General features: G+C 39.9%; 1 protein-coding gene and 1 non-coding gene across 2 annotated transcripts in view; one reads left to right on the top strand and one right to left on the bottom strand.

Moving 5' to 3' along the window:
• Positions 1–14,504: 14,504 nt before the first annotated feature.
• On the bottom strand, positions 14,505–14,629 carry LOC115896704. The gene has a single exon (XR_004056606.1). It is a non-coding gene; the product is annotated as a U4atac minor spliceosomal RNA (small nuclear RNA).
• Positions 14,630–19,462: 4,833 nt separating this feature from the next.
• Positions 19,463–26,488, top strand: part of MCC (MCC regulator of WNT signaling pathway) — a 486,531-nt gene continuing 479,505 nt past the window's right edge. Inside the window, exon 1 of the mRNA XM_030928032.1 lies at positions 19,463–19,885. Coding sequence (XP_030783892.1) covers positions 19,731–19,885 — 155 coding nt within the window. The 5' untranslated portion in view covers positions 19,463–19,730. The remainder of the gene's footprint in view (positions 19,886–26,488) is intronic.

Below are 26,488 nucleotides of genomic sequence, written 5' to 3'. Positions count from 1 at the left end.
TCACCCCAAGTATACTAAATAGAAGGTGAATAAAATAAAGAGAAATAAGGCCAATGCCTCGAGTCATTCCTGATCAAAAGTAAGGAAAGAAAAATAAAGCTTCTGAGCTAAGAGTGTCAGGGTGATTGTTCTTGCTATAAGTATTTCCCCCTAGAGCACTGCATATTAGACAGATACACAACCAGATATACACTGTTTTTATTGTGTCCAGAAAAAAATACACGCATAAATGAAAATGTTTTATGAAACAATATGTGACACTGCAAGTCCTTCCCCCTTATCTGTGAGGGATACATTCCAAGAGCCCCAGTGGATGCCTAAGACTGAGGATAGTATCGAACCCATATACATTTTGCTTTTTCTATACGTACATACTTATGATAAAGTTTAATTTATAAATCAGACACAGTAAAAGATTAAAAACAATAGTAATAAAATAAAACAGTGATAACAATATACTCTTCATAATTTCATGGATAGAAGATTCATTTTTACTGTAGATCTTTGCAACTTCAGCATATGATCTTTTTTTCATTCCCTAAATTGATAACTTTTTCACTTAAATGAAGCACTTTAAGTTCACCTTTTCAATTAAATGAAGCACTTTACCACTTCACTTTGGCATATCCAAATTGCCAGCATCCCTCCTCTTGCATTTTGGGGCCATTACTAAATAAAATAAGGGTTACTTGAATGCAAGCACTGTGATACCACAACATTCGATCTGATAACCTGGACGGCTAAGTGAGTAATGGATGGTTAGTGTATACAATGCGGATACACTGACAAAGGGAGGATTCACTTTGCAGGCAGGACAGGGCAGGGCAGTGCAAGATTTCATCACCAGAACTGTGCACAATTTAAAAATTATGAATTGTTTATTTCTGTAATTTTTCATTTAAGATTTCTGGACCATGATTGACCATGGAAAGTGAAACTGCAGATAAGGGAGGACTATTGTACTAAGTTAAATACATGCAGATATTTTATATTTCTCTAGTTCATGGTTTTTTTTTTTCCCCCTCTAGTTCATATTTTTAAAAGTTTGGCCACCACCTACTAAAATGATTTTGCAGCCCACTGATGGGTTGCAAACTGCAATCTGAAAACCACTGCCCTAAGGATTTGGCGTAAGATGTTGGAAAGGAGCTCTTTTCTCTGGAGTTCTTGGCCTCACCATTTCCTTCATTAGAAACCAGTTTGATTCTTCACAAAGTATGGTTGCTCAGTTTAAATCCAAGATACCTATGTTCACTACAAGAGATGATATTTACCTAGGGATTGTGTAAAGTCAACCAACATATAACACCTGACAGGCATAAGACTCCTCTTTATAGCCAGCCCCACCTACTAGAGCTAGGGTAGAGGTGGCTGGAAAGCCTGTCATCATGTGAGGTACGGAGAGTGTGATGATGATGCATATCCCTGCACACACTCAGCCTGCCTCACATAGTCCCTGTTGTGTTTGCCACATCCTTTAGTTCCAAGAAGAAATGCAAGCACATTAAAAATAAGAGGTGCTGTATATGCAAAGAAAATACCAGGCCCCCTCTCCAGAGATTTGAATCTAAACACTGTATGGCTAACTTCCTATATCTGAACCTAGAATGAGAAATAGAAAACATTTTAAAAGGAGGAACTGATGTTATCTGATATCCAGCAATAAATGTCTTAAAAACTATCATGATGTACAGCCTGATCCAGTTTTATAATACTAAAAATTATAATGGCTATGTTTCACTGGGCTCTTCCCAGGGGTCCAGTGTGCTTTGCATTATTTCCTGGAATTTAGTGATACCTCTATGTAATAAGTGATACTATTACCCCCATTTTACAAGTGGAAGAGGGAAACAATGAGTATCAATTGGGGCCTTAAGACCTAGAGCAGTGATGGAGATTATTTTTCCCAATAAACTTCCTCTTCTAAGAGTGCCCCTGAGGCCAGGAGCAGTGGCTCACACCTGTAATCTCAGCACATTGAGAGGCTGAGGTGGAAGGATCACTTGAGCCCAGAGGTTTGAGACCAGCCTGGGCAACATAGCAAGACCGTGTCTCTATTTAAAAATAAAAGAAAAAAATGAAAATAAAAGAGTGCCCCAGAAAGAGAAGCCCACTGGAATCGCAGAGGAGCAGCTTCCCAGACGTGTACAAAGAAGTGGATTCAAATAGCTCAAGATGAACTGTGATGAACATTAAGGTGCACCACCGAGTTCTCCCTTTAAGAATGGACTTCTTGGGGTAGGTAGAGCATGATGGCTGATTAGAAGCCTTTAGCAATTGTCACCTCTACAGAAACATCAAATTGAACAACTACCTACACACAAAAAAGTAACTTCATTAAGAACCAAAAATCAGATAAGTAATCACAGTAACCGATTTTAACATCAAATTAAGGAAATAGGCACTGTAAGAGGGTAGGAAAGACAGTCTTGAATCCCCTATACCACCCCTCTCTCATCCCATGGCAGCAGCAATTTGGTGTGGAGAGAGAATCTGTGTATTTGGAGAAGGGAGAGTGCAGTGATAGTGGGACTTCCTTTTGGAACTCAGTGCTGCCCTGTCACTGCGGAAACATGGGGCAGAACTCAGCTGGCACACTGGGAGGGAGTATTTAGATCAGCCCTAGCTAGGGGAGAATTACCTCTTCCAGCAGTTGGAACCTGAGTTCCAGCTAGCCCCATCACTGCAAGCTACAGCTCTGGGGCCCTAAATAAATTTGAAAGGGAATGTAAGCCACAAGGGTTGCAATTCCTGGGCAGATCTTGGTGCTGTCCTGGGCTCAGAGCCAGTGGACTTGGGGTATACATGACCTAGTGAGACAGTTGGGATGACCAAGGGAGTGCTTGCATCACCCCTCCCCAATCCTAGCAGGCACAGCTCACAGCTTCAGGAGAGACTCTTTCCTTCTTCTTGAGGAGAGGAGAGGGAACAATAAAGAAGACTTTGTCTTGCAACCTCAACACCAGCTCAACCACAGTAGGGTAGAGCACCAGGCAGAGTTGTGAGGCCCCTTAGCTCCTGGATGACATTTCTAGATATACCCTGGGCCAGAAGGGAAACTGCTTCCTTGAAGGGAAGATACCAGTCCTGGCAGGATTCAACACCTGCTGACTAAATCAGCAGTAGTAGCCAGGTTGTACTTGCCATGGGCCTTAGGTAAGACTCAGAACCATGCTGGCTTCAGGTGTGACCCAGCACCTTCCCACTGTGGTAGCTAAGGGAGAGACTCCTTTTGTCTGAGGAAAGAAAAGGGAATAGTATGAGGACCTTGTCATATAGCTTGGGTACCAGCTCAGCCATAATGGCAAAGAGCAGGCAGATACCCAGGGTCCCTGATTCCAGGTCTTGACTCTTGGACAGCATTTTTTGGATGTGCCCTGGGCCAGAGGGAAGCCACTTCCCTGAAGGGAGAGACCTAGGCCTGGCAGCATTTATCACAAGCTAACTCAAGAGCCCTTGGGCCGTGAATGAAAACTTGTGGTAGCCAGGCAGTACTCCTTATGGGCCTGGGTGGTGGTGGCCATGGGGAGAGACTCCTCTGCTTGAGGAAAGGGGAGGGAAGAGTAGGAAGGACTTTGTCTTATGACCTGGGTGCCAGCTCAGCTACAGTAGAATATAGCACCAGGTAGATTCCTAAGGTTCCTGGTTCCAGGCCCTGGTTCACAGATGGCATCTCTGGACCCACCTGGGGCTGAGTGGCACTTGCTACACTGAAGGGAAGGACACAAGCCTGACTGTATTTGCAACCTACTGACTGTAGAGTCCTTGGGCCTTGAGTGAATATGGGTGGTAGCCAGGCAATGGTCCCTGCAGGCCTTGGGTGAGACCCTGTGCTGCAGGTCTGACCCAGTGTAGTCCCAGTGGTTGTGGCTGCAGTGGTGCTTGTGTCACCTCTCCCTCAGCTCCAGACAGCTCAGCACAGAGACAGACTCTATTTGTTTGGGGGAAATTAAGGGAAGAAAACAAGAATCTTTGCCTGGTAATCCAAGAATTCTCCTGGATCTTACCCAAGACCACCAAGGCAGTCCTCGATGAGTCTGCAAGAGTCACAGAGCTACTGAGCATTGGGGTGCATCCTAATGCAAATATGGCTACAGTGACCAACGACTTAGATAACAACACCAAAATCCTTTTGAATACTTGGAAAACCTTCCCAAGAACAGGTATAAACCAGCCCAGACTCTGAAGACTATAATAAATACCTAACTCTTTGATTCTCAGAAACTGATGAACAACCACAAGCATCATGACCATGCAGGAAAATATAACCTCATGAAATTAACTAAGTAAGGCACCAAGGACCAGTCCCAGAGAGACAGGGATATGTGACCTTTCAAAAAGAGAATTCAAATTAGCTGTTTTGAGGAAGCTCAACAAAATTCAAGGTAACACAGAGAAGGAATTTAGAATCCTATCACATAAGTTAAAAAAGAGATTAAAATAATTAAAAACAAGCAGACATTGAGGATTTTTGCATCGATGTTCATCAGGGATATTGGCCTAAAATTCTCTTTTTTTGTTGTGTCTCTGCCAGGCTTTGGTATCAGGATGATGTTGGCCTCATAAAACAAGTCAGGGAGGATTCACTCTTTTTGATTGGAATAGTTTCAGAAGGAATGGTACCAGCTCCTCCTTTTACCTCTGGTAGAATTCAGTTGTGAGTACATCTGGTCCTGGACTTTTTTTGGTTGGTAGGCTATTAATTATTGCCTCAATTTTAGAGCCTGTTATTGATCTATTCAGGGATTCAACTTCTTCCTGGTTTAGTCTTCAGAGAGTGTATGTGTCCAGGAATTTATCCATTTCTTCTAGGTTTTCTAGTTTATTTTTGTAGAAGTGTTTATAGTATTCTCTGATGGTAGTTTGTATTTCTGTGGGGTTGGTGGTGATATCCCCTTTATCATTTTTTATTGTGTCTATTTGATTCTTCTCTCTTTTCTTCTTTATTAGTCTTGCTAGAGGGCTATCAATTTTGTTGATCTTTTCCAAAAACCAGCTCCTGGATTCATTGATTTTTTGAAGGGTTTTTTGTGTCTCTATCTCCTTCAGTTCTGCTCTGATCTTAGTTATTTCTTGCCTTCTGCTAGCTTTTGAATGTGTTTGCTCTTGCTTCTCTAGTTCTTTTAATTGTGATGTTAGGGTTTCAACTTTAGATCTTTCCTGCTTTCTCTTGTGGGCATTTAGTACTATAAATTTCCCTCTACACACTGGTAGAGTGTAAATGTAAATTTCCCTTATGAAGTCCTTCACTTATGAAACTTAGTTTGGCTGGATATGAAATTCTGGGTTGAAAATTCTTTTCTTTAAGAATGTTGAATATTGGCCCCTACTCTCTTCTGGCTTGGAGAGTTTCTGCTGAGAGATCTGCTGTTAGTCTGATGGGCTTCCCTTTGTGGGTAACCTGGCCTTTCTCTCTGGCTGCCCCATACTGGCAAACTGAATCCAGCAGCACATCAAAAAACTTATCCATATGATCAAGTGGGCTTCATTCCTAGGATGCAAGGCTTGTTCAACATACGCAAATCAATAAACATAATCCAGCATATAAACAGAACCAAAGGCAAAAACCACAATAGATGCAGAAAAGGCCTTTCACAAAATTCAACAGCCCTTCATGCTAAAAACTCTCAGTAAATTCGGTATTGATGGAACATATCTCAAAACAATAAGAGCTATTTATGACAAACCCACAGCCAATATCATATCATACTGAATGGGCAAAAACTAGAAGCATTCCCTTTGAAAACTGGCACAAGACAGGGATGCCCTCTCTCACCACTCCTATTCAACATAGTGTTGGAAGTTCTGGCTAGGGCAATCAGGCAAGAGAAAGAAATAAAGTGTATTCAATTAGGAAAAGAGGAAGTCAAATTGTCCCTGTTTGCAGATGACATGATTATATATTTAGAAAACTCCATTTCTCAGCTCAAAATCTCTTTAAGTTGATGAGCAACTTCAGCAAAGTCTCAGGATACAAAATCAATGTGCAAAAGTCACTACCATTCTTATACGCCAATAACAGACAAACAGAGAGGCAAATCATGAGTGAACTCCCATTACAATAGCTTCAAAGAGAATAAAATACCTAGGAATCCAACTTACAAAGGATGTGAAAGACCTCTTCAAGGAGAACTACAAACCACTGCTCAATGAAATAAAAGAGGACACAAACAAATGGAAGAACATTCCATGCTCATGGATAGGAAGAATCAATATTGTGAAAATGGCCATACTGCCCAAGGTAATGCATAGATTCAATGCCATCCCCATTAAGCTACCAATGAGTTTCTTCACAGAATTGGAAAAAACTGCTTTAAAGTTCATATGGAACCAAAAAAGAGCCCACATTGCCAAGATGGTCCTAAGCCAAAAGAACAAAGCTGGAGGCATCACACTACCTGACTTCAAACTATACTACAAGGCTACAGTAACCAAAACAGCGTGGTACTGGTACCAAAACAGAGATATAGACCAATGGAACGGAGCCTTCAGAAATAACACCACATGTCTACAGTCATCTGATCTTTGACAAACCTGAGAAAAACAAGAAATGGGGAAAGGATTCCCTACTTAACAAATGGTGCTGGGAAAACTGGCTAGCCATATGTGGAAAGCTGAAATTGGGTCCCTTCCTTACACCTTATACAAAAATTAATTCAAGATGGATTAGAATCTTTAATGTTAGACCCCAAACTATAAAAACCCTAAAAGAAAACCTAGGCAATACCATTCAGGACATAGGCATGGACAATACTTCATGTCTAAAACACCAAAAGCAATGGCAACAAAAGCCAAAATTGACAAATGGGATCTAATTAAACTAAAGAGTTTCTGCACAGCAAAAGAAACTACCATAAGAGTGAAAAGGCAGCCTACAGAGTGGGAGAAAATTTTTGCAATCTACTCATCTGACAAAGGGCTAATATCCAGAACCTACAAAGAACTCAAACAAATTTACAAGAAAAAAACAAACAACCCCATCAAAAAGTGGGCAAAGGATATGAACAGACACTTCTCAAAAGAAGACATTCATGCAGCCAACAGACACATGAAAAAAATGCTCATCATCACTCGCCATCAGAGAAATGCAAATCAAAACCACAATGAGATACCATCTCACACCAGTTAGAATGACGATCATTAAAAAATCAGGAAACAACAGGTGCTGGAGAGGATTTGGAGAAATAGGAACATTTTTACACTGTTGGTGGGACTGTAAACTAGTTCAACCATTGTAGAAGACGGTGTGGTGATTCCTCAAGGATCTAGAACTAGAAATACCATTTGATCCAGCCATCCCATGACTGGGTATATACCCAAAGGATGATAAATCATGCTGCTATAAAGACACATGCACACGTATGTTTATTGTGGCACTATTCACAATAGCAAAGACTTGGAACCCACCCAAACGTCCATCAATGACAGACTGGATTAAGAAAATGTGGCACATATACACCGTGCAATACTATGCAGCCATAAAAAAGGATGAGTTCGTGTCCTTTGTAGGGACATGGATGCAGCTGGAAACCATCATTCTCAGCAAACTATCACAAGAACAGAAAACCAAATACTGCATGTTCTCACTCATAGGTGGGAATTGAACAATTAGAACACTTGGACACAGGAAGGGGAACATCACATACTGGGGCCTGTTGGGGGTGGGGTGAGAGGGGAGGGATTGCATTAGGAGATATACCTAATGTAAATGATGAGTTAATGGGTGCAGCACACCAACATGGCACATGTATACGTATGTAACAAACCTGCACGTTGTGCACATGTACCCTAGAACTTAAAGTATCATTAACAAGAAAAAAAAAAACAGACATTCTGGAGTTGAAGAAAGCAATTGATATACTGAAGACTATATCAGAGCCTCTTACTAGCAAAATTGATCAAGTAGAAGAAAAAATTAGCGAGCTTGAAGACAGAACTATTTGAAAATACACAGTCCAAGGAGACAAAATAAAAAAAGAATAAGAAATGATGGAGTACATCTACAGGATATAGAAAATAGCCTCAAAAGGGAAAATCTAAAAGTTATTGGCCTTAAAGAGAAGGTATAGAAAGAGATATTCGGGTAGCAAGTTTATTCAAAGGGACAATAACAGAGAATTTCCCACACCTAGAGAAAGATACTAACTTTCAAGTACAAGAATGTTATAGAACATCTAGCCAATTTAACTCAAAGAATGCTACCCGAAGGCATTTAATAATTAAACTCCCAAAGGTTAAGGATAAGGAAAGGATCCTAAAAGCAGCAAGAGAAAAGAAACAAATAACATACAATGGAGTCCAATATGTCTGGCAGCAGACTTCTCAGTGGACACCTTACAGGCCAGGAGAGAGTGACATGACTGCTGAAGGACAAAAATTGTTATCCTACAATACCATATCCAGTAAAACATGAAGGAGAAATAAAGGCTTTCTGAGACAAACAGAAGCTGAGGGATTTCATTAAAACACAAAACATGTCTGATAAGAAATGGTAAAGGGAGTTCTTTGGTCTGAAAGAAAAGGATATTAATGAACAATGAGAAATCATCTGAAGTATTACAAAACTAACTGGTAATAGTAAAACATAGAATATTATAACACTGTAATTGTAGTGTATAAAGTACTCATGTTTTGAGTAGAAAGACTAAAAGATGAATCTATCAGAAACAAAAACTATGACTTTTTAAGGCATAGACAGTATAATAAGACATAAGTAGAAACAGCAAAAAAGTTAAAAAGTGGAGGATTAAGTTATAGAGTTTTTATTAGTTTTTGCTTTGATTCTTTGTAAGTTTGTTTATGCAGTCATATGATTGGAAATCAAACAATATGCTCTCGAATGATCAGTGGGTCAGTGAATAATTTTAAAAGGTCAGTGAATAATTTTAAAAGGACATTTTAAAAATTTCTTGAAACAAATGTAAATGGAAACACAGCATACCGAAACCTGTGGGATACAGGGAAAGCGGTACTAAGAGGAAAATATATAGCAATAAGCAACTACATCAAAAAAGTAGAAAAATTTCAAATAAACAACCTAACAATATGTCTTAAAGAGCTAGAAAGGCAAGAGTAAACCAAACCCTAATGTAGTAGAAGAAAATAAATCATAAAGATCAGAGCAGAAATACATGAAACTGAAACCAAAAAAATACAAAAGATCAACAAACAAAAAGTTGGTTTTTTGAAAAGATAAACAACATCAACAAACCTTTAGCCAGACTAAGAAAAAGATAGAAGACTCAAATAAATAAAATCAGATGTGAAAAAAGGAGAGATTATTACCAACACTGCAGAAATTCAAAGGCTCATTAGAGGCTACCATGAGCAACTATATGTCAATAAATTGGAAAATGTAGGAGAAATGGATAAATTCCTAGACACATGCCACCTGCTAAGATTCAACTATGAAGAAACTGCAAACCTAAGCAAACCAATAACCAATAGGTAATAATATTTAAGCCATATTAAAAAGTCTATCATTAAAGAAAAGCCCAGGACCCAATGGGTTCAGAGCAGAATTTTACCAAACATTTAAAGAACTAATATCAATCCTACACAAACTATTCTGAAAAAAAGGAGGGAATACTTCCAAACTCATTCTACAAAGCCAGTATTACTCTAATACCAAAACCAGACAAAGACATCAAAAAAAGGAAAACTACAGGCCAATATACCTGATAAACACTGATGCAAAAATCCTGAACAAAATACTAGCATATTAAAATCAACAACACATTAAAAAATTCATTCATCATGATCAAGCAGGATTTATCCCAAGATGCAAGGATGGTTGAACATATGCAAGTCAATCAATGTAGTATATCATATCAACAGTATGAAGGACAAAAACCATCTGATCATTTCAACTGATGATGAAAAAGTATTTGATAAAATTCAACATCCTTTTATGATTTAAAAAACCTTGAAAAACAGAATAGAAGGAACATACTTCAACATAATAAAAGTCATATACAACACACCCACAGCTAATATCATACTGAATGGAGAATACTGAAAGCCCTTCCTGTAAGTTCTGGAACAAAACAAGTATGCCCATTGTCACCACTGTTATTCAACACAATCCTGGAAGTCCTAGCTAGAGGAATCAGACAAGAGAAAGAAATAAAGGGCATCCAAAGTGGAAAGGAAGAAGTCAAATTATCCTTGTTTGCAGATAATATGACCTTGTATTTGGAAGAGCCTAAATACTCCACAAAAAAACTATTAGAACTGATAAAAAAAAATTCAGGAAAGTTGCAGGATACAAAATCAACATACAAAAATCAATAGCATTTCTATATGCCAACAATGAACAATCTGAAAAATAAATTTTAGAAGTAATCCTATATACAATAACTACAAATAAAATAACTAGGGATAAATGTAACCAAAGAAGTGAAGAATCTCTACAATGAAAACTGTAAAACATTGAAACAAGAAATTGAAGAGGGCACCAAAAATGGAAAGATATTTCATGTTCATGGACTGGAAGAATAAATATTGTTAAAATGTCCATACTACTCAAAGCAATCTACAGATTCAATGCAATCCCTATTACAATACCAATGACATTCTTCACATAAATAGAAAAAAAATCCTAAAATTTATATGAAACTATAAAAGATCCATAAGAGCCAAAGCTATCCTGGGCAAAAAGAGCAAAACTGGATGAATTACATTACTTGACTTCAAAGTATATTACAGAGCTGTAGTAATCAAATAGCATGTCATACTGACATAAAAAGAGAAATGTAGATCAATGGAACAGAATCGAGAAGTGAGAAATAAATCCATACGTCTACAGTGAACTCAGTTTCAACAAAGATGCCAAGAATATACTTTGGGGAAAAGACAGTCTCTTCAATAAATTGTGCTGGGAAAACTGGATATCCATATGTGGAAGAATGAATCTAGACCCTTATATTTTACCATATACAAAAATCAAATCAAAATGGCTTAAAAACTTAAATCTAAGACCTCCAACTATGAAACTCCTAAAAAGAAATGTTGGGAAACTCTCCAAGACATTGATCTGGGCAAAGATTTATTGAGTAATACCCCACAAGCACAGGCAACCAAAGCAAAAATGGACAAATGGGATCACATCAAGTTAAAAGGCTTCTGCATGGCAAAGGAAACAATCAACAAAGTGCAAAGACAATCCACAGAATGGGAGAAAATATGCAAACTAGCCATCTGACAAGAGATAAATAACCAGAATATATAAGGAGCTCAAACAACTCTACAGGAAAAAAATCTAATAATCCTATTTAAAAATCGGCAAAAGGCGGCAAAAGGTCTGAATAGATACCTTGCAAAAGAAGACATACAAATGGAAAACAGGTATATTAAAAGGTGCTTAACATCACTGATCATCAGAGAAATGCAAGTGAAAACTACGATGAGATATCATCTCACCACAGTTAAATGACCTGTATTCAAAAGACAGGCAATAGCGAATGCTGGTGAGAATACAGAGAAAAGGGAACCGTCATACACTTTTGGTGGGAATGTAAATTAGTAAAACTACAATGGAGAACAGTTTGGAAGTTCCCAAAAACAATAAAAATAGAACTACCATAGGTTCCAGCAATCCTACTGCTGGGTACATAGCCAAAAGAAAGGAAATCAGTATATCAAAGAGATATCTGCACTCCCATGCTTACTGTGGCAGTAGTCACATAGCCAAGATTTGGAAACAATCTAAGTGTCCATCAACAGATAAATGGATAAAGAAAATGCAGTCTGTACACACAATAGAGTGCTATTTAGCCCTAAAATAGAATGAGATCCTGTCATATGCAATAATATGGATGGAACATGAATTAACATTATGTTTAGTGAAATAAGCCAGATACAGAAAGACAAACTTCATGTATTCTGACATCTTTTTGAGAGCTAAATATCAAAACAATTTAACTCATGGAGATAGAGAGTAGAATGATGGTTACCAGAGGGTGGGAAGGATAGTTGGGGGTAGGGTAAGTGGGAATAATTAATGGGTACAAAAATATAGTTAGATAAAATGAATGTGATCTAGCATGTGATAGCATAACAGGGTGGCTACAATCAATGATAATTCATTGTGTATTTAAAAGTAACTATAAGAGCATAATTGGATCATTTGTGGCACAAAGAAAGGATAAATGTTTGAGGTTATGGATACCCCATTTACCTTGATGTGGTTATTATGTATTGTATGCCTATATCAAAATGTGTCATGCACGTCATAATTAAGTAAATAAATCTGTCTATATCTACTATTTACCCACAAATAAAAAATTAAAAAGTAAAATAAACAAATTAATTTAAAAAATGGACTTGTTGCGCAGCGCTAGGAGTGCTGTCAGAAGATAACCTGCAGCTGTCAATCTATCAGATTTGGATTGTGGATCCAGTAGGATGGGGTCCTATATTCAACGGGTGATTGAGGTAGAGGTATATAAGCCGAGTCATTTCATTTCAGTAAAGGACAATCTGATATTGTTAGGCAGCATAGTACCTTCTCCCAAATATAACCACATTCTAATCCCTGGAACCTGTGACTATGTTGTGTGGCAATGGAGAATTAAGGCTATTGATAGAATTATGGTTGCTAATCAGCTGAATTTAAGACAAGGAAGTTATCCTGGATTACCTAGGAGGGCCCAGTATAATCAAGAGGGAGGTAGAAAAGGGCATCAAGTCAGAGAGAGATTTAAAAATGGTATTCAGCTGGCTTTGACGATGGAGGAAGGAACCATGAGTCAAGGAAGGCAAACAGCCTCCAGCAGCTGTGCCAGGTGATTCTCTGCCACAGCCTCCAGAAAAAACACGGTCTTGCCAACACCTTCAGCTTAACTCAGACTCAGTTTTGATTTATGCCCTCCAGAACTGTACAATAATAAATTTGTTTCATGTTAAGATAATAAATTTGTGTTGTGGTAAGTTGTTACAGCAGCAATGGGGAAGTAATAAAGGCCACTTTGGAGGTCAGACAACGCTGCTCTCAGCCCTGCATCACAGCATGGCTTCTCCCTTATCTCCGTCCCATCTTGCTTCCTTCACCTCTCTTGTCCCCAGCTTGGAGCACTCCTTAGTAAGCATCCTGTATGTGAACCCCATATTGGAGTCTGCTTCCCAGAGAACCCAATTTGTGACAGATAAAACCTCATGAAGTCCTCTTATAACTATAAATATATAATAAATACATAAAGTTTATAATTATTTATTAAAAGGAGTTAGAAACTGTTCATCAAAAAGTGTAATGCCTATATGACTATGAATGTGAATAGCACTGGATCTGATATTAAGACAACATGAAGTAAATGTTAAAACATGGCTTTGACTGGTAGATACAAGTTCAATTCTAGCGTCTGTACTTGTGTCCCCCAAAGTTCATGTGTTGGAAACTTAATCCCCAATTCAACAATGTTGAGAGGGGACTTTTAAGAGGTGATTTGGTCGTGAGGGCAGATCCCTTATGCATGGATTAATGTCATAATTGCTGCAATGGGTTCCTAACAAAAGGATTAATTTGACCTTCTTACCCTCTCTTGCTCTCACCTTCTGCACCATGGGACGATACAGCAAAAAGGCCTTGGAAGATGCTGGCACCTTGATATTGGACTTCACAGCCTCCAGAATGGTGAGAAACAAATTTCTTTTCTTTATAAATTACCCAATATGTGATATTCTGTTACAGAAACACAAAATAGACTAAGACAGGGACATTACTTAACTTTGGCATTTAGTTACTCTCACTCACCAACATCCACCCATAAATAGAGATAATAAATACCTACCCCCACTAGAAAGCATTAAGTAAGGTGTAATTTTAAACCCTGTGACTGATTTGTGATAAGAACCCAATAAAACTTAGCTAAGCTCTCTTAACTCTACCTCACTATTTTCTCTCAGGAATTTGCAACTTCTTTTAATAATAATTGATACTATTGAATTGGGAGGCAAATCACCGTTTTATGGTTCGCTTCTCTCACAATGTGTGCTTCAACTGAGAGAGCTCTGGAAGGTAACTGTGTCCTATAGTGGTGAAGAAAAGCTTCTTGAGGAATATTGGAATTTAGCAGTGATAGTAAAAACATCCTAGAGAAAATGGTGAGCCAGTGGCACCATGGAGTCCTCACTCCAACTCTTGCATATAGCATTTTTTGTTTGTTTGTTTTTTTGAGACGGAGTCTTGTTCTGTCTCTTGGGCTGGAGTACAGTGGCACAATCTCGACTATCCTGGTTCAAATGATTCTCCTATTCTCCTACCTCAGCCTCCTGAGTAGCTGGGACTACAGGTACTCACCACCATGCCCAGCTAATTTTTGTATTTTTTTTGGAGAGACAGGGTTTCACCAAGTTGGCCAGGCTGGTCTCGAACTCCTGACCTCAAGTGATTTGCCTGCCTCGGCCTCCCAAAGTGCTGGGATTACAGGCATGAGCCACCACACCTGGCTGCCTTTTTATTTATTTATTTTTTAAACTTTTTTTCACATGGAAAAGTGGATTTTCATTTTTCCAAAAATTGCTCCAAGATAAAAGCAAACCTCTGGTTGATGTGGGTGTGTTGTATAGGCGTTAGCAGTACTGCCCTCACTGTGCGCTCATTGGACATAGTGCAACCCATCAAAAGGATGGTTGCATGTAGTCTAGTTTAGGTAAATCAAATTTGGTAGGACACGCACCAGATTATCAGGTTTTCAAAGCACTGCAGTTATTTATTTTAACTTGTAATTTTAGACATATGAGGTAGAATATCTTGTAATGTGTACAGTGTTTTCTGAAATGTATCACATAAATTGAAGAAAAAAACAATAAGGGCAAAGAGGTTGAGCTGTGTACTCATCTCAGATAAATACATGAAACCTTGAAATTATGGCTAGTACTGTTAGATTTATGGCAGTGGGTATACATCCCTTACTCTTTGAGAGAGTGGCTCTCACTCAAAGCTCCTTCTTTATATTTATCATCTTTATATTTATATGGCATCTGTATTTTCAATGTCTTAGAAATTTCTCCCTCTCCTGTAACCCTTTAGGCTGAAATTTCACGTTTCATACCAATTCAGAAACAAATTCTTTTCTGGGATGTGGAACCTATCTGTACAGCCATTTCTGAGTTACCCAAGCATGAGAAAAATGTTGTTTAGGAAATTCATCAAGATCCACTTTTTGTGTGTTTGAATTTAAACATCCAGAGCTGTTGTACCCTTTCTGTAAGGAGAAAAAATATTCTTTGCTTTGAAATATAATTAGTTGAGGTTTACTTCCACATTCTGTACATATGGAATGTGGTTATAGAGAAATGTGTTGAAATTTTGCAAAATCCTTTGGGTTTCCAGACTCTCCATACATGTTGTACTTAGAAAAATGCTTTTTTAATTTCTTTTTTAGTCTTAAACTGGCATTTCTCTAGAAAAAATTGAGTGTAACAGCTCCTGTCTGGCTGTATTGTCAAACAACAGAAGTTTTTTTTATTCTATAAAAATTAGAAAAATTAGGACTAAAAAATGTATATATATAAATTTAAATATATATAAACTCTTGGGCTTTAGTTCTTGTTTTATTATAGATAAGAATATTTGTGCTGCTGGTAGCAACTTTCAATAAAATATTATTGGGTAGTAGATAGTGTCTTAGGCAGTTTCCTGTGGCTTATAACAGAATACCTGAAGGTAGGGTAATTTACAAAGAAATGAAATTTATTTATTGTAGCTCTAGAGGCTGGGAAGTCCAAAGTTGAGGGGCCACATTTGGTAAGTGCTTTCTTGCTGGCGGGAACTCTGCAGGCTGAAGACAGCACAAAGCATCACATGGCAAAGGGGCTGAGTATGCTAGCTCAGGACTCTCTTCCTCTTGTCATAAAGCCAATAGTCCCATTCCCATGATAACCCATTAATCCACGAATGATTTAATCTATTTATGAGGGAAGAGCCTTCATGAACCAACTACCTCTCAATCCTGCCACACTGGGGATTGTTTCAACAGGAATTTCAAGTGAGTACAAACATTTGACCATAGCATTCTGTCCCTGGCCCTGCCAAACTTATGTTCTTCTCACATACAAATACATTTATTTCATTCTGATAGCCTCAAAGTCTTAACTTGTTTCAGCACCAACTAAGAAGTCCAAAGTCCAGAATTTCATCTTCCCGTGAAATCAAAGTAAATTATCCACTTTCAAGATACAACAGTGGTATAGCATAAAACAGACATTCCCATTCCAAAAGGAAGGAATAAACAAAAAGAAAAAAGCAGCATGCCCCAAGAAAGTCCAAAACCTAGCAGGGCAGACATTACATCTTAAAGCTGGAGAATAATCTTTTTTGACTCCATGTGCTGCCTCTTGGATACACTAGAGCAAGAGTTGGGCCCACAAGGCCTTAGACAGCCCCACCTCTATGGCTTTGCTGAGTGCAGCCCATACAGCTGCCCATACAGGTTGGAGCCCGGTCCCTGAGGCTTTCCCAAGCAGATGTTGCATGCTGTTGGTGACTTCACAGTTCTGGGATCCTGGTAGTGGCCCTGTTCCCACAGCTCCACTAGGCATTGCTCTGTTGGAAACTTTCTGCAGCAGTTCTGACCCTACAATTCTGCTTAACACTGCCCTAGCTGGAGCTCTCTGTAGTGCTCTGCTCTTGTTACAAGTCTTTGCCTGGATCCAGGCTTTCAGCAAAAATCCTTTGACATCTAGTGGAGGCCCCCAAACCTCCACAGCTCTTGCTTTCTGCAAATCTGAAGAATTATAACGGCACCATATGGATGCCCTTAAGGCTTATGGTTCTTATCTTCTTGAGTGGCAGGTCAATTCACACCTAAAGCTTCTTGAGCCACAGCTGGCATGTCCAAGAAGGACTGTACCAGAATTTGGGAAGCAAAGACCTGAGAGAGCCCTGGGCAGCAAGCCCATGAAAGGTGCCTCAGGTCTGTCCCCTGAAACCATTCTGTCCTCCCGCCTCTGGGTCTATGATGAGAGGAACAACTCAAAGTTCTCTGAAATGCCATCGAGGTCTTTCCTTCTCATGATGATTTTTTTCCTTTACTAATCTCCATAGCAAAAGGTTGCTGAGCTACACTCTTGGTTTCCTCTCCCAAACACACCTTTTCACTCTTTACATGGCCAGGCTGAGAGTTTTCCAAATCTTTCCAGTTTGCTTCTTTTATGATTATAAATTCCGCCTTTAAGGTTTTCTTTTTCCCCCTCTCACAGCTTGATGTAAGTGGTTAAAAGTAGCCATGCAGCAGCCTGAATGCTTTACTGCTTAGATATTTCTTTGGCCAGATACCCCAGTTTCTCTCTCTCAAGTTCAGCCTTCCAGAAAGCCCTCAGGTATAGAACAGTTCAGCTAAGTTCTTTGCCAATTTATAACAAGGACGGTCTTTACTCCACTTTCTAGTACCTTGTTCCTCAGTTCCATCTGAGACCTTGTCAGAATGGCCTTTACTGTCTATAGTTCCATCAGCATTCTGATCATGACCATTTAACCAATTTCTAAGGAGTTCCAAACTTTCCCTGTTCTTCTTGTCTTCTAAGCCCTCACTAGAACCTAGGCTTTTTCTAGACTGCTGCTTCATTCTTGTAGTCTCTACTCATTATCCAGCTTTGAAGCTGCTTCTACATTTTCAGGTATTTGTTTTCGTTAACACCCTACTCTCAGTACTAATTTCTGGTCTTGTCAATTTTCTGTTGCTTAGAACAGACCACCTGAAACTCGGGTGATTTATAAAGAAATGAATTTATTTCTTACAGTTCTGGAGACTGAAAAGTCCAAGGTCAAGGGGCCACCTTGCTAGTGGGGACTCTGTGCAGAGTCCCAAAACAGTGCAGGACATGACATGGCAAGGGGGCTGAGCCTGCTAGCTCAGGTCTCTCTTTCTCTTCTTATAAAGTCACTAGTCCCACTCCCATGATAACCCATTAACTCATTAACTCATTAATCTACGATTTCAGTGCCCTGAAATACTGGGGACTTAGAGAATTATAAAGAAGTAAAGTAGGAATAGGTAGATGGGGTGGAGAGGAGGAGAAAGAGAGCAGAGATTCCTTCCTTCTGACCTGGCAGATATTCCCAAGACATATGGACTTGTTCCAGTTATATATTACTGTATAACAAATCACCTCAAAACTTGATGGCTTAAAACAACAATTTTTAATTATTATCTTCACAGTTCTGGGGGTTGGTTAGCTAGTTTTGCTCAGGGTCTCTAATGCACTTGCAGCATCTAGAGCTAGCATCATTTTTCACTCATGTCTGGCACCTAGTCTGGGAAGATTCAAAGATCCAAGGGCTAGAACAGCTGTAGCTCTTTGGTCGTCTCTTTTTTTCTTTACATGGTCTTTCTGCATGGTTTCTCCCGGGGAAGCGAAACTTCTTTTCAGGCAGCTCAGGGCGTCAAAGGTTAAGTGTCCCAAGGGAGAGAGCCAGGTGGAATCTGCATTGCCTTTTCTAACCTAGTCTCAGAATTCAAGGCAGTCACAAGTCCAATCCAGGTTTAGGGGAAGCAACAGACTCCACCTCTTGATGAGGGATGCATCAAAGAATCTGTGGACATATTTTAAAACCACCAGAGAACTTAACAGGCCTCTCTGGCAGAAAATCTAGGACAGAATAATGAGTCATTCACGAAACCACAAATTGCTTCACTGTGGTTCCCCTTTGGCTATGGGGGAAAGTGCCGTTTTTAAAGGCTCCTGCTCTGGAGTTAGGCTGCCTGGGCTTGCCTCTGCCCTGACACTTACTAAACCTGGAACCTTGAGCAGTTCTTGGTATCTCAGTTTTCTTAACCTGTAAATTGGGAACAATGAGAGCTAACATTTGTTGAGCACTTAGTGTCAGACATTGTCCTAACTGCATTGTGTCTGCTCTCCTTTTATACGCAAGGTAACCCTATGAAGTACTTATCTATTAATGCTTCCTAAGTCGTAGGATTGATAATCAAAGAGGCATCTTCCAGGTCTGTAGTGTGGATCAAATAAGACCATCTATTATGTTCGCTCTTGGCATTATTAAAGCTGTTGGGGGAAATTCTAGTGATGCCTGCCCAGTAGAGTGAGCCGTTTCCGGATACGGACCCAACGTGCACAATGTCACATATGAGTGTAGACTGTTCCCAGTACAGAGTGGAAGCCAAGATCAGGGCTGTGAGGGCCAGGTTTCTTGACAGGTGTCAAGATTTCATAAAAAGTCCAGTCATTCCGGTTCTTATTGGGGGTTATGGGTACAGAACCCGGAACAATCCTGGAGGGTGGGATGACAAGCACCGTTTTGAGTTTGCAGAAACGGTGTGTTTATGTTTTTTCTGGAAAAGGAATCCACATCTCCGGGCGGTCGGAGGAGTTCTGCCCGGAGAACACCCGCCCTCTGCCTGAAGCTTCCCCAAGTGTTCCGGGCCCGCGTCGTGGCCGGATGCACAATGCTGACACCCTTCCCGGGCGGGGGGGGGGGGTTCCAGTGTATTATGTCTCCTCTCGTGTTCCCGTTGCCACCCTTGGCTCTCTGACTCCTCTAGCCACCTTCCCCTCCTCCCTCTTCCCTGAGGTGCCTACTCGGGCGATTCCAGAGCGCCCATCTTCCCAGCCCGGGCAAAACCCGGAGAGGTGGAATCCCTCGCCCGGAGCGCCCCGGCGGCCACTGGGCATGCTCCGTTGTCAGGCAGGTTCAGGGCTGCAGGCAGCTTGCGCGCCCGGCGGATTCCTGCTGCGGCCGCGCGCTCTGTTCCTCCCAAGCAGGGAGCGGGCGCATGATGGCGGCCGCGGCGGCAGCGGCTGCGGGGAGCGCCAGCAGCGGCGGTGGCGGCGGTGGCAGCAGCAGCGACACGTCCAGTACTGGCGAGGAGGAGAGGATGCGGCGCCTCTTTCAGACATGCGACGGCGACGGGGACGGATACATCAGCAGGTACGCGGGGAGTTACGAGGAAAACGACAGGGGCGAGATCAGTCTGTCCGCGCGCCCTTGACCCCTGATCTGCCCCTTCGCCCCAACTTGCGGCAAGTTGCTCAGAAGCTCGCGGGAAAAGTTGGCCGCGACTCCAAGAGCGCGTAGCCGGCTCGGCCACCAAGGCCAAGGGGCTGCTCTGTTCGCCTTGCAGGGGTGCCAGTTGGTCCAACTTTTCCCAGCGCTGTCTTTGTCTAGGCGTTAGGAGACATCCCCTTAGGATGCGCACTCTTGCCGGGGCTCGGAGTGTTCTTCCCAGTGGGGAAAGGAGTTCTGGCCCTTTATCCCAAGTAGGAGGGGCTGCCCAACAGCCTCGGGGTCCTGGGCATCAAGATGCTGCGGCACAGGGCAGCGATCTGGTAGGCGGCTTGGTGGACAGCCTGGGGCCGCACCGGGAGGAGATGCGCTAAGCGACAGCCTCGGACATGAAAATAACCTGCGAAGAACTTTCTTATGCCGCAGAACCCATGAATTCCAAACTTCAGAGCCCAAAGAATGGGCGTCGTTTGCCACCCAGTACTGATTTAAACGCACTAGCCTGAGGGGAGCGAAGCGCTCAGGAGCAAACTGGGGCTAGACCCGACTCCTACCCGGCTCTGTGCGCTGACCAGGTGAGCCTCGGGGGTGGCTCCGGGCGCCTCTGCGCCTCCACTGACAAACTTTGGGGTGTTTGCTTCGGATCCCCCACACCCCCTACAGGGGCGGTATTTAAGCTTCGTGCCTCCCGGCTTGGCCAGATAATTACTTCTGCCTAGATTTGTGTCGTTTAGACTCTCGTGGTGAAGAAGGCAATCGCAACAGTTTCTGGTATGCTTCTATTGAAAGGTTGACACCGGACACTGAAGACTTGGTATCCGTGGAAATTTGAATTGCCTCGGATGAAGGAGCAGCCCAAATTGTGCATTACATGTTTCTTTAGTCTTTGTCTTGGTGATGCTAAAGATCGTTTCTGAAAATCCAGGCTGCTTCCTGATTGTCCCTGCCTACCTTAAAAGGAAAGAGTACGGAATTTTTCCCTTAAAATTTAGAAAGCTCTCCGAAACAGGTAATTTAACATGTAAGAATTTGCAATTACAAAAAAAAAAAAAATTATTTGGGACTCAACGCAATTTTGATCATTCTTAGGTGAATTTTTATTACTTTCCTAAAGTTTTACTGAGAAACATTAGAAAGATATCAGAAAACTTGATGGAGTAATTCTGTTCGGAAATGAAAATAATATGTAACTCTGACTCCACGCAAATTTCTATCTGGAAGTCTTTACTTATTTTGGTTCTGGGATTTAAAAAAAATTTCATTACATAGTTTTCCTTTTTGTTGTTTTCCTACTTGAAAGGTTATTATCTCATTGGCAATAATAAAAGCAAACTCCATTCAGCTTTGGATGCATTATTATTATTATTATTATTATTTATTTATTTTTAGACAGAATCTTGCTCTATCACCCAGGCTGGAGTGCAGTGGCGTGGTCTTGGCTCACTGCAACCTCCGCCTCCTGGTTCAAGAGATTCTCCTGCCTCAGCCTCCCAAGTAGCTGGGATTACAGGTGGCCACCACCATTCCCAGCTACTTTTTGTATTTTTAGTAGAGAAGGGGCTTCACCATTTGGCCAGGCTGGTCTCGAACTTATGACCTCAAGTGATCCACCTGCCTTGGCCTCCCGAAGTGCTGAGATTACAGGCCTGAGCCACCGCTCCCGGCATGGATGCAAAAAAGTTTAATTTCACACGGGCAAGAGTGCACATAGAAAACTAGCAGCGTGCTATCCTTTTCTAATTTGGCCTATTAATATATTGCTTTATCTGAACTACACTTTCTGTATAAATGCTCACATTATTTTTGGTGATTCTACCCTAGAGGATAATGAATTCTGTAAGCATAATTTGAGTAAAGCGGGTGGTGATAAAGAAGCCATTTTGGATTGGAGTAGAAACTGGCTGGGGCAAAAGTGGAAAAAGTTGTTAACATTCCTTGAGCCGCGCTACTTTAACGTGTCTGCTTAAAAGTTTCAAGGTATGTGTAGTAATGAACCCTAAATCATAACTTTAACTGTGGGTGGAGCTGCCCTGGGAATTATGCTGTGGCAGAATTGCCATGTAGGAGAAGTTTAGGGATGGCAGTATAGAGCAACAAGGAACTTGTCTGGAAGTGTGTTTACGTAGTAAGCACAGTTTTACCTGGAATTTATGTTTATGTGGTATGACTTGGGGAGTGGGGCTAATGAAGGTAAGGGGCATGAAATGACTCCTCTCTGAAGCCACTTTTCTGTGCTGCTTTCATTTAATGACCTATACTTACCACTCTGTAGTGGGTGATATAGTTTGAAGGGTTGTGCATTTCCTGTTTTATCAGACATAGAGTTGGACTTTTTACATTAAAACCTTAAAAGCTTTGGATTCATCCAAAGACAATAAATTTATGTTCATGGTAGACAACTGTACCTGTTAGGATTTCAGATGACTGTATGTCATCACAGTAACCTAACCACAGTCAAATAAGGGTTGGCTTTGTCACCTTGTAGAAATCTGGAGGTAGGCTATCTAGATTGGGGCAGCAGCTCTGCAGTGGTGTCAGTCCCCAGCTATGTTCTACCTTTCTCCAACACCGTTTTTCACATAAAGCATTCATCCTCATGGTTATCTCATAGTCCAAAGATGATTGCCCTGTCTCCCTCCTCATTCCCAGATTCTGGGGAAGAAGATGTAAAAGAAAGTGGAAATAAGTGGTTCCTATATCATTAAAGCAGAACTTTCCCAAATCCCTTAATTGACATCTTACTGGTCAAACTACGTCACTTAACCATGTCTACTTCAGTAGAGTCTGAGGAAGCATATAATTCAACTAGGCACATTACCTCCTAAACAAAATCTGGGTTCTGTTACTAAGAGCAGGAAATAGATATTGGGTGGGCAGGTAGCAGTTAATACCTATAATAAACCCCCCTCCCCTAATAATCCACATTCAACTGTATTTGCTCTGGTCCTCTGCCTAACCCTCATTCTAAACAGGACTAGGCTGGAAATCTTAAGTTTGGGGAAGGATAAGTGGAAGAGAAACTGGGCCATGAGGGGAAATGTCAGGGAGGTAAGGGGTGATGCTTTGTGCTTTCAGTATTCTCTTGGCCCAGTCTTCCCATCAGGCTGACAAAAAAGGCATCAGCTACCTAGATTCTTGGAATTGCTGCTTCTGCCAAGGAACTTTAGCCTGTAAAAGGGACCCAGAATCATCCCCATCAATAGCTAAGGTGGAACAGAAAGCTATGATCAAGTGACTCCAAACTGTGGCTGTGACCCTGCTGAATTTGGGCAGCACAGTGAGACCACCGTAAGCGCTTTCAGTGCATTTCATTAACCTTACAATGACTTTTAACATATTTTATGGTACTGGATTTTTTGGACCCTGTATATCGTATTATAGAAGGTGGTGGAGGTTACTCTATGTGTTGAAATTATTTCCCCTTGGAATTTTAAAGCTTTTTGTTTTTACCATTCAGTATAAGAAACTGCTTATGTTGAACATATCTTTGACAAATATTGAAAGCCAGCACTTCACATTTTTGAGTTCCCAAGTCTCAGCTCAAACGTTGATGCCTTAGAGAGAGCTTCCCTGACCACTATATCAAAATAGGTTTGCTTTATGCTGCCATTATTGTCCATCATAGTACTGATTGCTTTATTTCAAAGTGCCCTTTACAACTTATAATTCCTTTTCTGTTTGCTACTTTGCCTGTTTATTGTCATTCTCTCACTAAATGTAGGCTTTCTGAGGGCAGAAATCATGCCTGTTTTCTTAAAAACAGTATACTCAGTACTTAGCACAGTATCTGCCATGTAGCACACAATCAGCAAATTCTGATGAAAATGTGACCAAGAATAAACAGTGGTATGTTCATGTATATTGGAAAATGTTTCAAGCATTTTCTATTTTCCATGTCTATGTAATATTTTAAATATGTATATTTTTAACTTTTATTTTAAATTCAGGGGTACATGTGCAGGTTTGTTACATAGGTAAACTTGTGTCACGGGGGTTTGTTGTACAGATTATTTCATCACCCATGCCTAGTGCCCAGTAGTTACGGGTACTAAGCCTAGTGCCCACTAGTTATGGGTACCAAGCCTAGTACCCATTAGTTATTTTTCCTGATCCTCCCCCTCCTCCCAATTTCCACCCTCTGATAGGCCCCAGTGCATGTTGTTCCACTCTATGTGTCCATGTGTTCTCACCATTTAGCTCCCACTTATATGTGAGACCATGTGATATTTGGTTTTCTGTTCCTGTGTTAATTTGCTAAGGGTAATGGCCTCCAGCCCCATCCACGTCACTGCAAAGGACGTAATCTAGTTCTTTTTTATGACTGTGTAGTATTACATGGTGTATATGTACCACACTTTCTTTGTCTTGTCTATCATCGATGCGCATTTAGGTTGAGTCCATGTCTTTACTATTGTGAACAGTACTGCAGTGAACATACAGGTGCATGTGTCTTTATAATACAACGATTTATGTTCCATTGAGTATATATCTAGTAATGGGACTGCTGGGTTGAATGGTATTTCTGTTTTCAGGTCTTTGAGGACATGTGTATATTTTATTAAAGATATTTTTTCTTTAAAAATAACTTCTTTTGGGTTACATAAAAGATACTCTTGTTGTTGAAAATTTGGAAAAACATGGAAATATACAAAAATAAAATCAAAATTATCTCTAATCCCATAACCAAGGGATATTATTTCTATTTTCCCAGTGATAATATTTGCATCATGCCATTCCTCTATGAGTACATTAAAAATGATTGGATAAATGGAAAAAATCACATGTTCATGGATGGGAAATCTTAAGATTGTTAAGATGGCAATACTTCCCAAATTGATTTACAGAATCAATGCAATCCTTCTCAGAATACCAGCTGCTGTTTTTTTTGCAGAAATTGATGAATTGATCTAAAAATTCATGAGGAAACTCAAAGGACCCAGAAGAGTCAAAACAATCTTGAAAAAGAACAAAGTTGGAGGATTCATGCTTTCTAATTTCAAAACTTGCTCCAAAGTGACAGTAATTAAGATAGTATGGTACTAGCATAATGATAGACAAATAGGTCAATGGAATATAATCGAAAGTCCAGGGATAAACCTACATATTCATGTCAATTGTTTTTCAACTTAAGAATGCCAAGGTCAAGGGTAAAATGGGGGAGAAAAAATCGTCTTTTGAGAAATGATACTGGGACAACTGGATAGTCATATATAAAAGAATGAAATTGGACACTTTCCTCACACCATCTACAAAAATCAACTCAAAATATATCAAAAACTTAAATATAAGAACTAAAACTATTAAACGCTTAGAAGAAAGAAATAGAGCTAAATCTTTGTGAACTTCAATTTGGCAATGGATTCTTACATGTGACACCAAAAGCACAAGCTACAAAAGAAAAAATTGATAAATTGGTCTTCTGCAAATTTTTTAAGTTTATGCTTCAAAAAACACTATCAAAAGAGTGAAAGCTGAAGAATGGGAGAAAATATTTACAAATTATACATCTGATAAAGGACTGGTATTTAGAATTTATAAAGAACACTTAATAATAAAAAGACAAATAACTCAATTTAAAAATGGACAAAGGATCTGAATAGACATTTCTCCAAGGAAGACATACACATAGCCAATGTGCACATGAAAAGATAGATGCTCAACATCATTAACCACTAGGGAAATGCAAATCAAAACTACCATGGGATTCTACTTTACACCCACTAGGAAGACTGTAATAAAAAAGTCAGAAAATAGTAAGTGTTGACAAGGATGTAAAGAAATCAGAACCCTTATATATTGCTGATAGCAATGTGAAATGATGCAGCTACTCTGGAAAACACTCTAGCAATTCCCCTAAAACATAGACATAGAATTGGCATATAACCCCAGCAATGCTACTCCTAGATGTACAACTAAGAGAACTGAAAATAAATGTTCACCCAAAAACATAAATGAATGTTCATAACAATATTATTTATAATAGTCAAAAGATGTACCCAAATGTTCATCATCTGATGAATGAATAAACAAGATATGATGTATCCATATAATGGAATATTTTTCAGCCATCAAAAAGAATGAGGTACTAATACATGTTACAACAAGGATGAACTTTGAAAACATTAATGCTAAGTGAAATAAGCCAGTCACAAAAGGCTACATGTTATATTATTTCATTTATATGAAATGTCTAGAGTAAACAGTTTTATAGAGATAGAAAGTGGGTTAGTGGTTACTCAGGTTTGTGGGTAATGGGAAGAATAGATGAATGAGAGCTAAAGAGTATAGGATTTCTTGTTTTGAAATGATAAAAGTGTTCTAAAATTGATTTTGGTAATAGTTTTACAGCTCTGTGAATATAGTAAAAAACAATGGGTGAACATTATGGTATGGGAATTATATAACTCAACAAAGCTGTTAAAAAAGATTTATCATTTATTTATATTTTTTGCCCTCATTTCTTTTTTTTTTTATACTTTAAGTTCTAGGGTACATGTGCACAACGTGCAGGTATGTTACATATGTATA

The sequence above is a fragment of the Rhinopithecus roxellana genome, chromosome 3 (assembly GCF_007565055.1).
Source record: "Rhinopithecus roxellana isolate Shanxi Qingling chromosome 3, ASM756505v1, whole genome shotgun sequence".
NCBI lineage: Eukaryota > Metazoa > Chordata > Mammalia > Primates > Cercopithecidae > Rhinopithecus > Rhinopithecus roxellana.
This window is presented reverse-complemented; position numbering and strand designations above follow the sequence as displayed.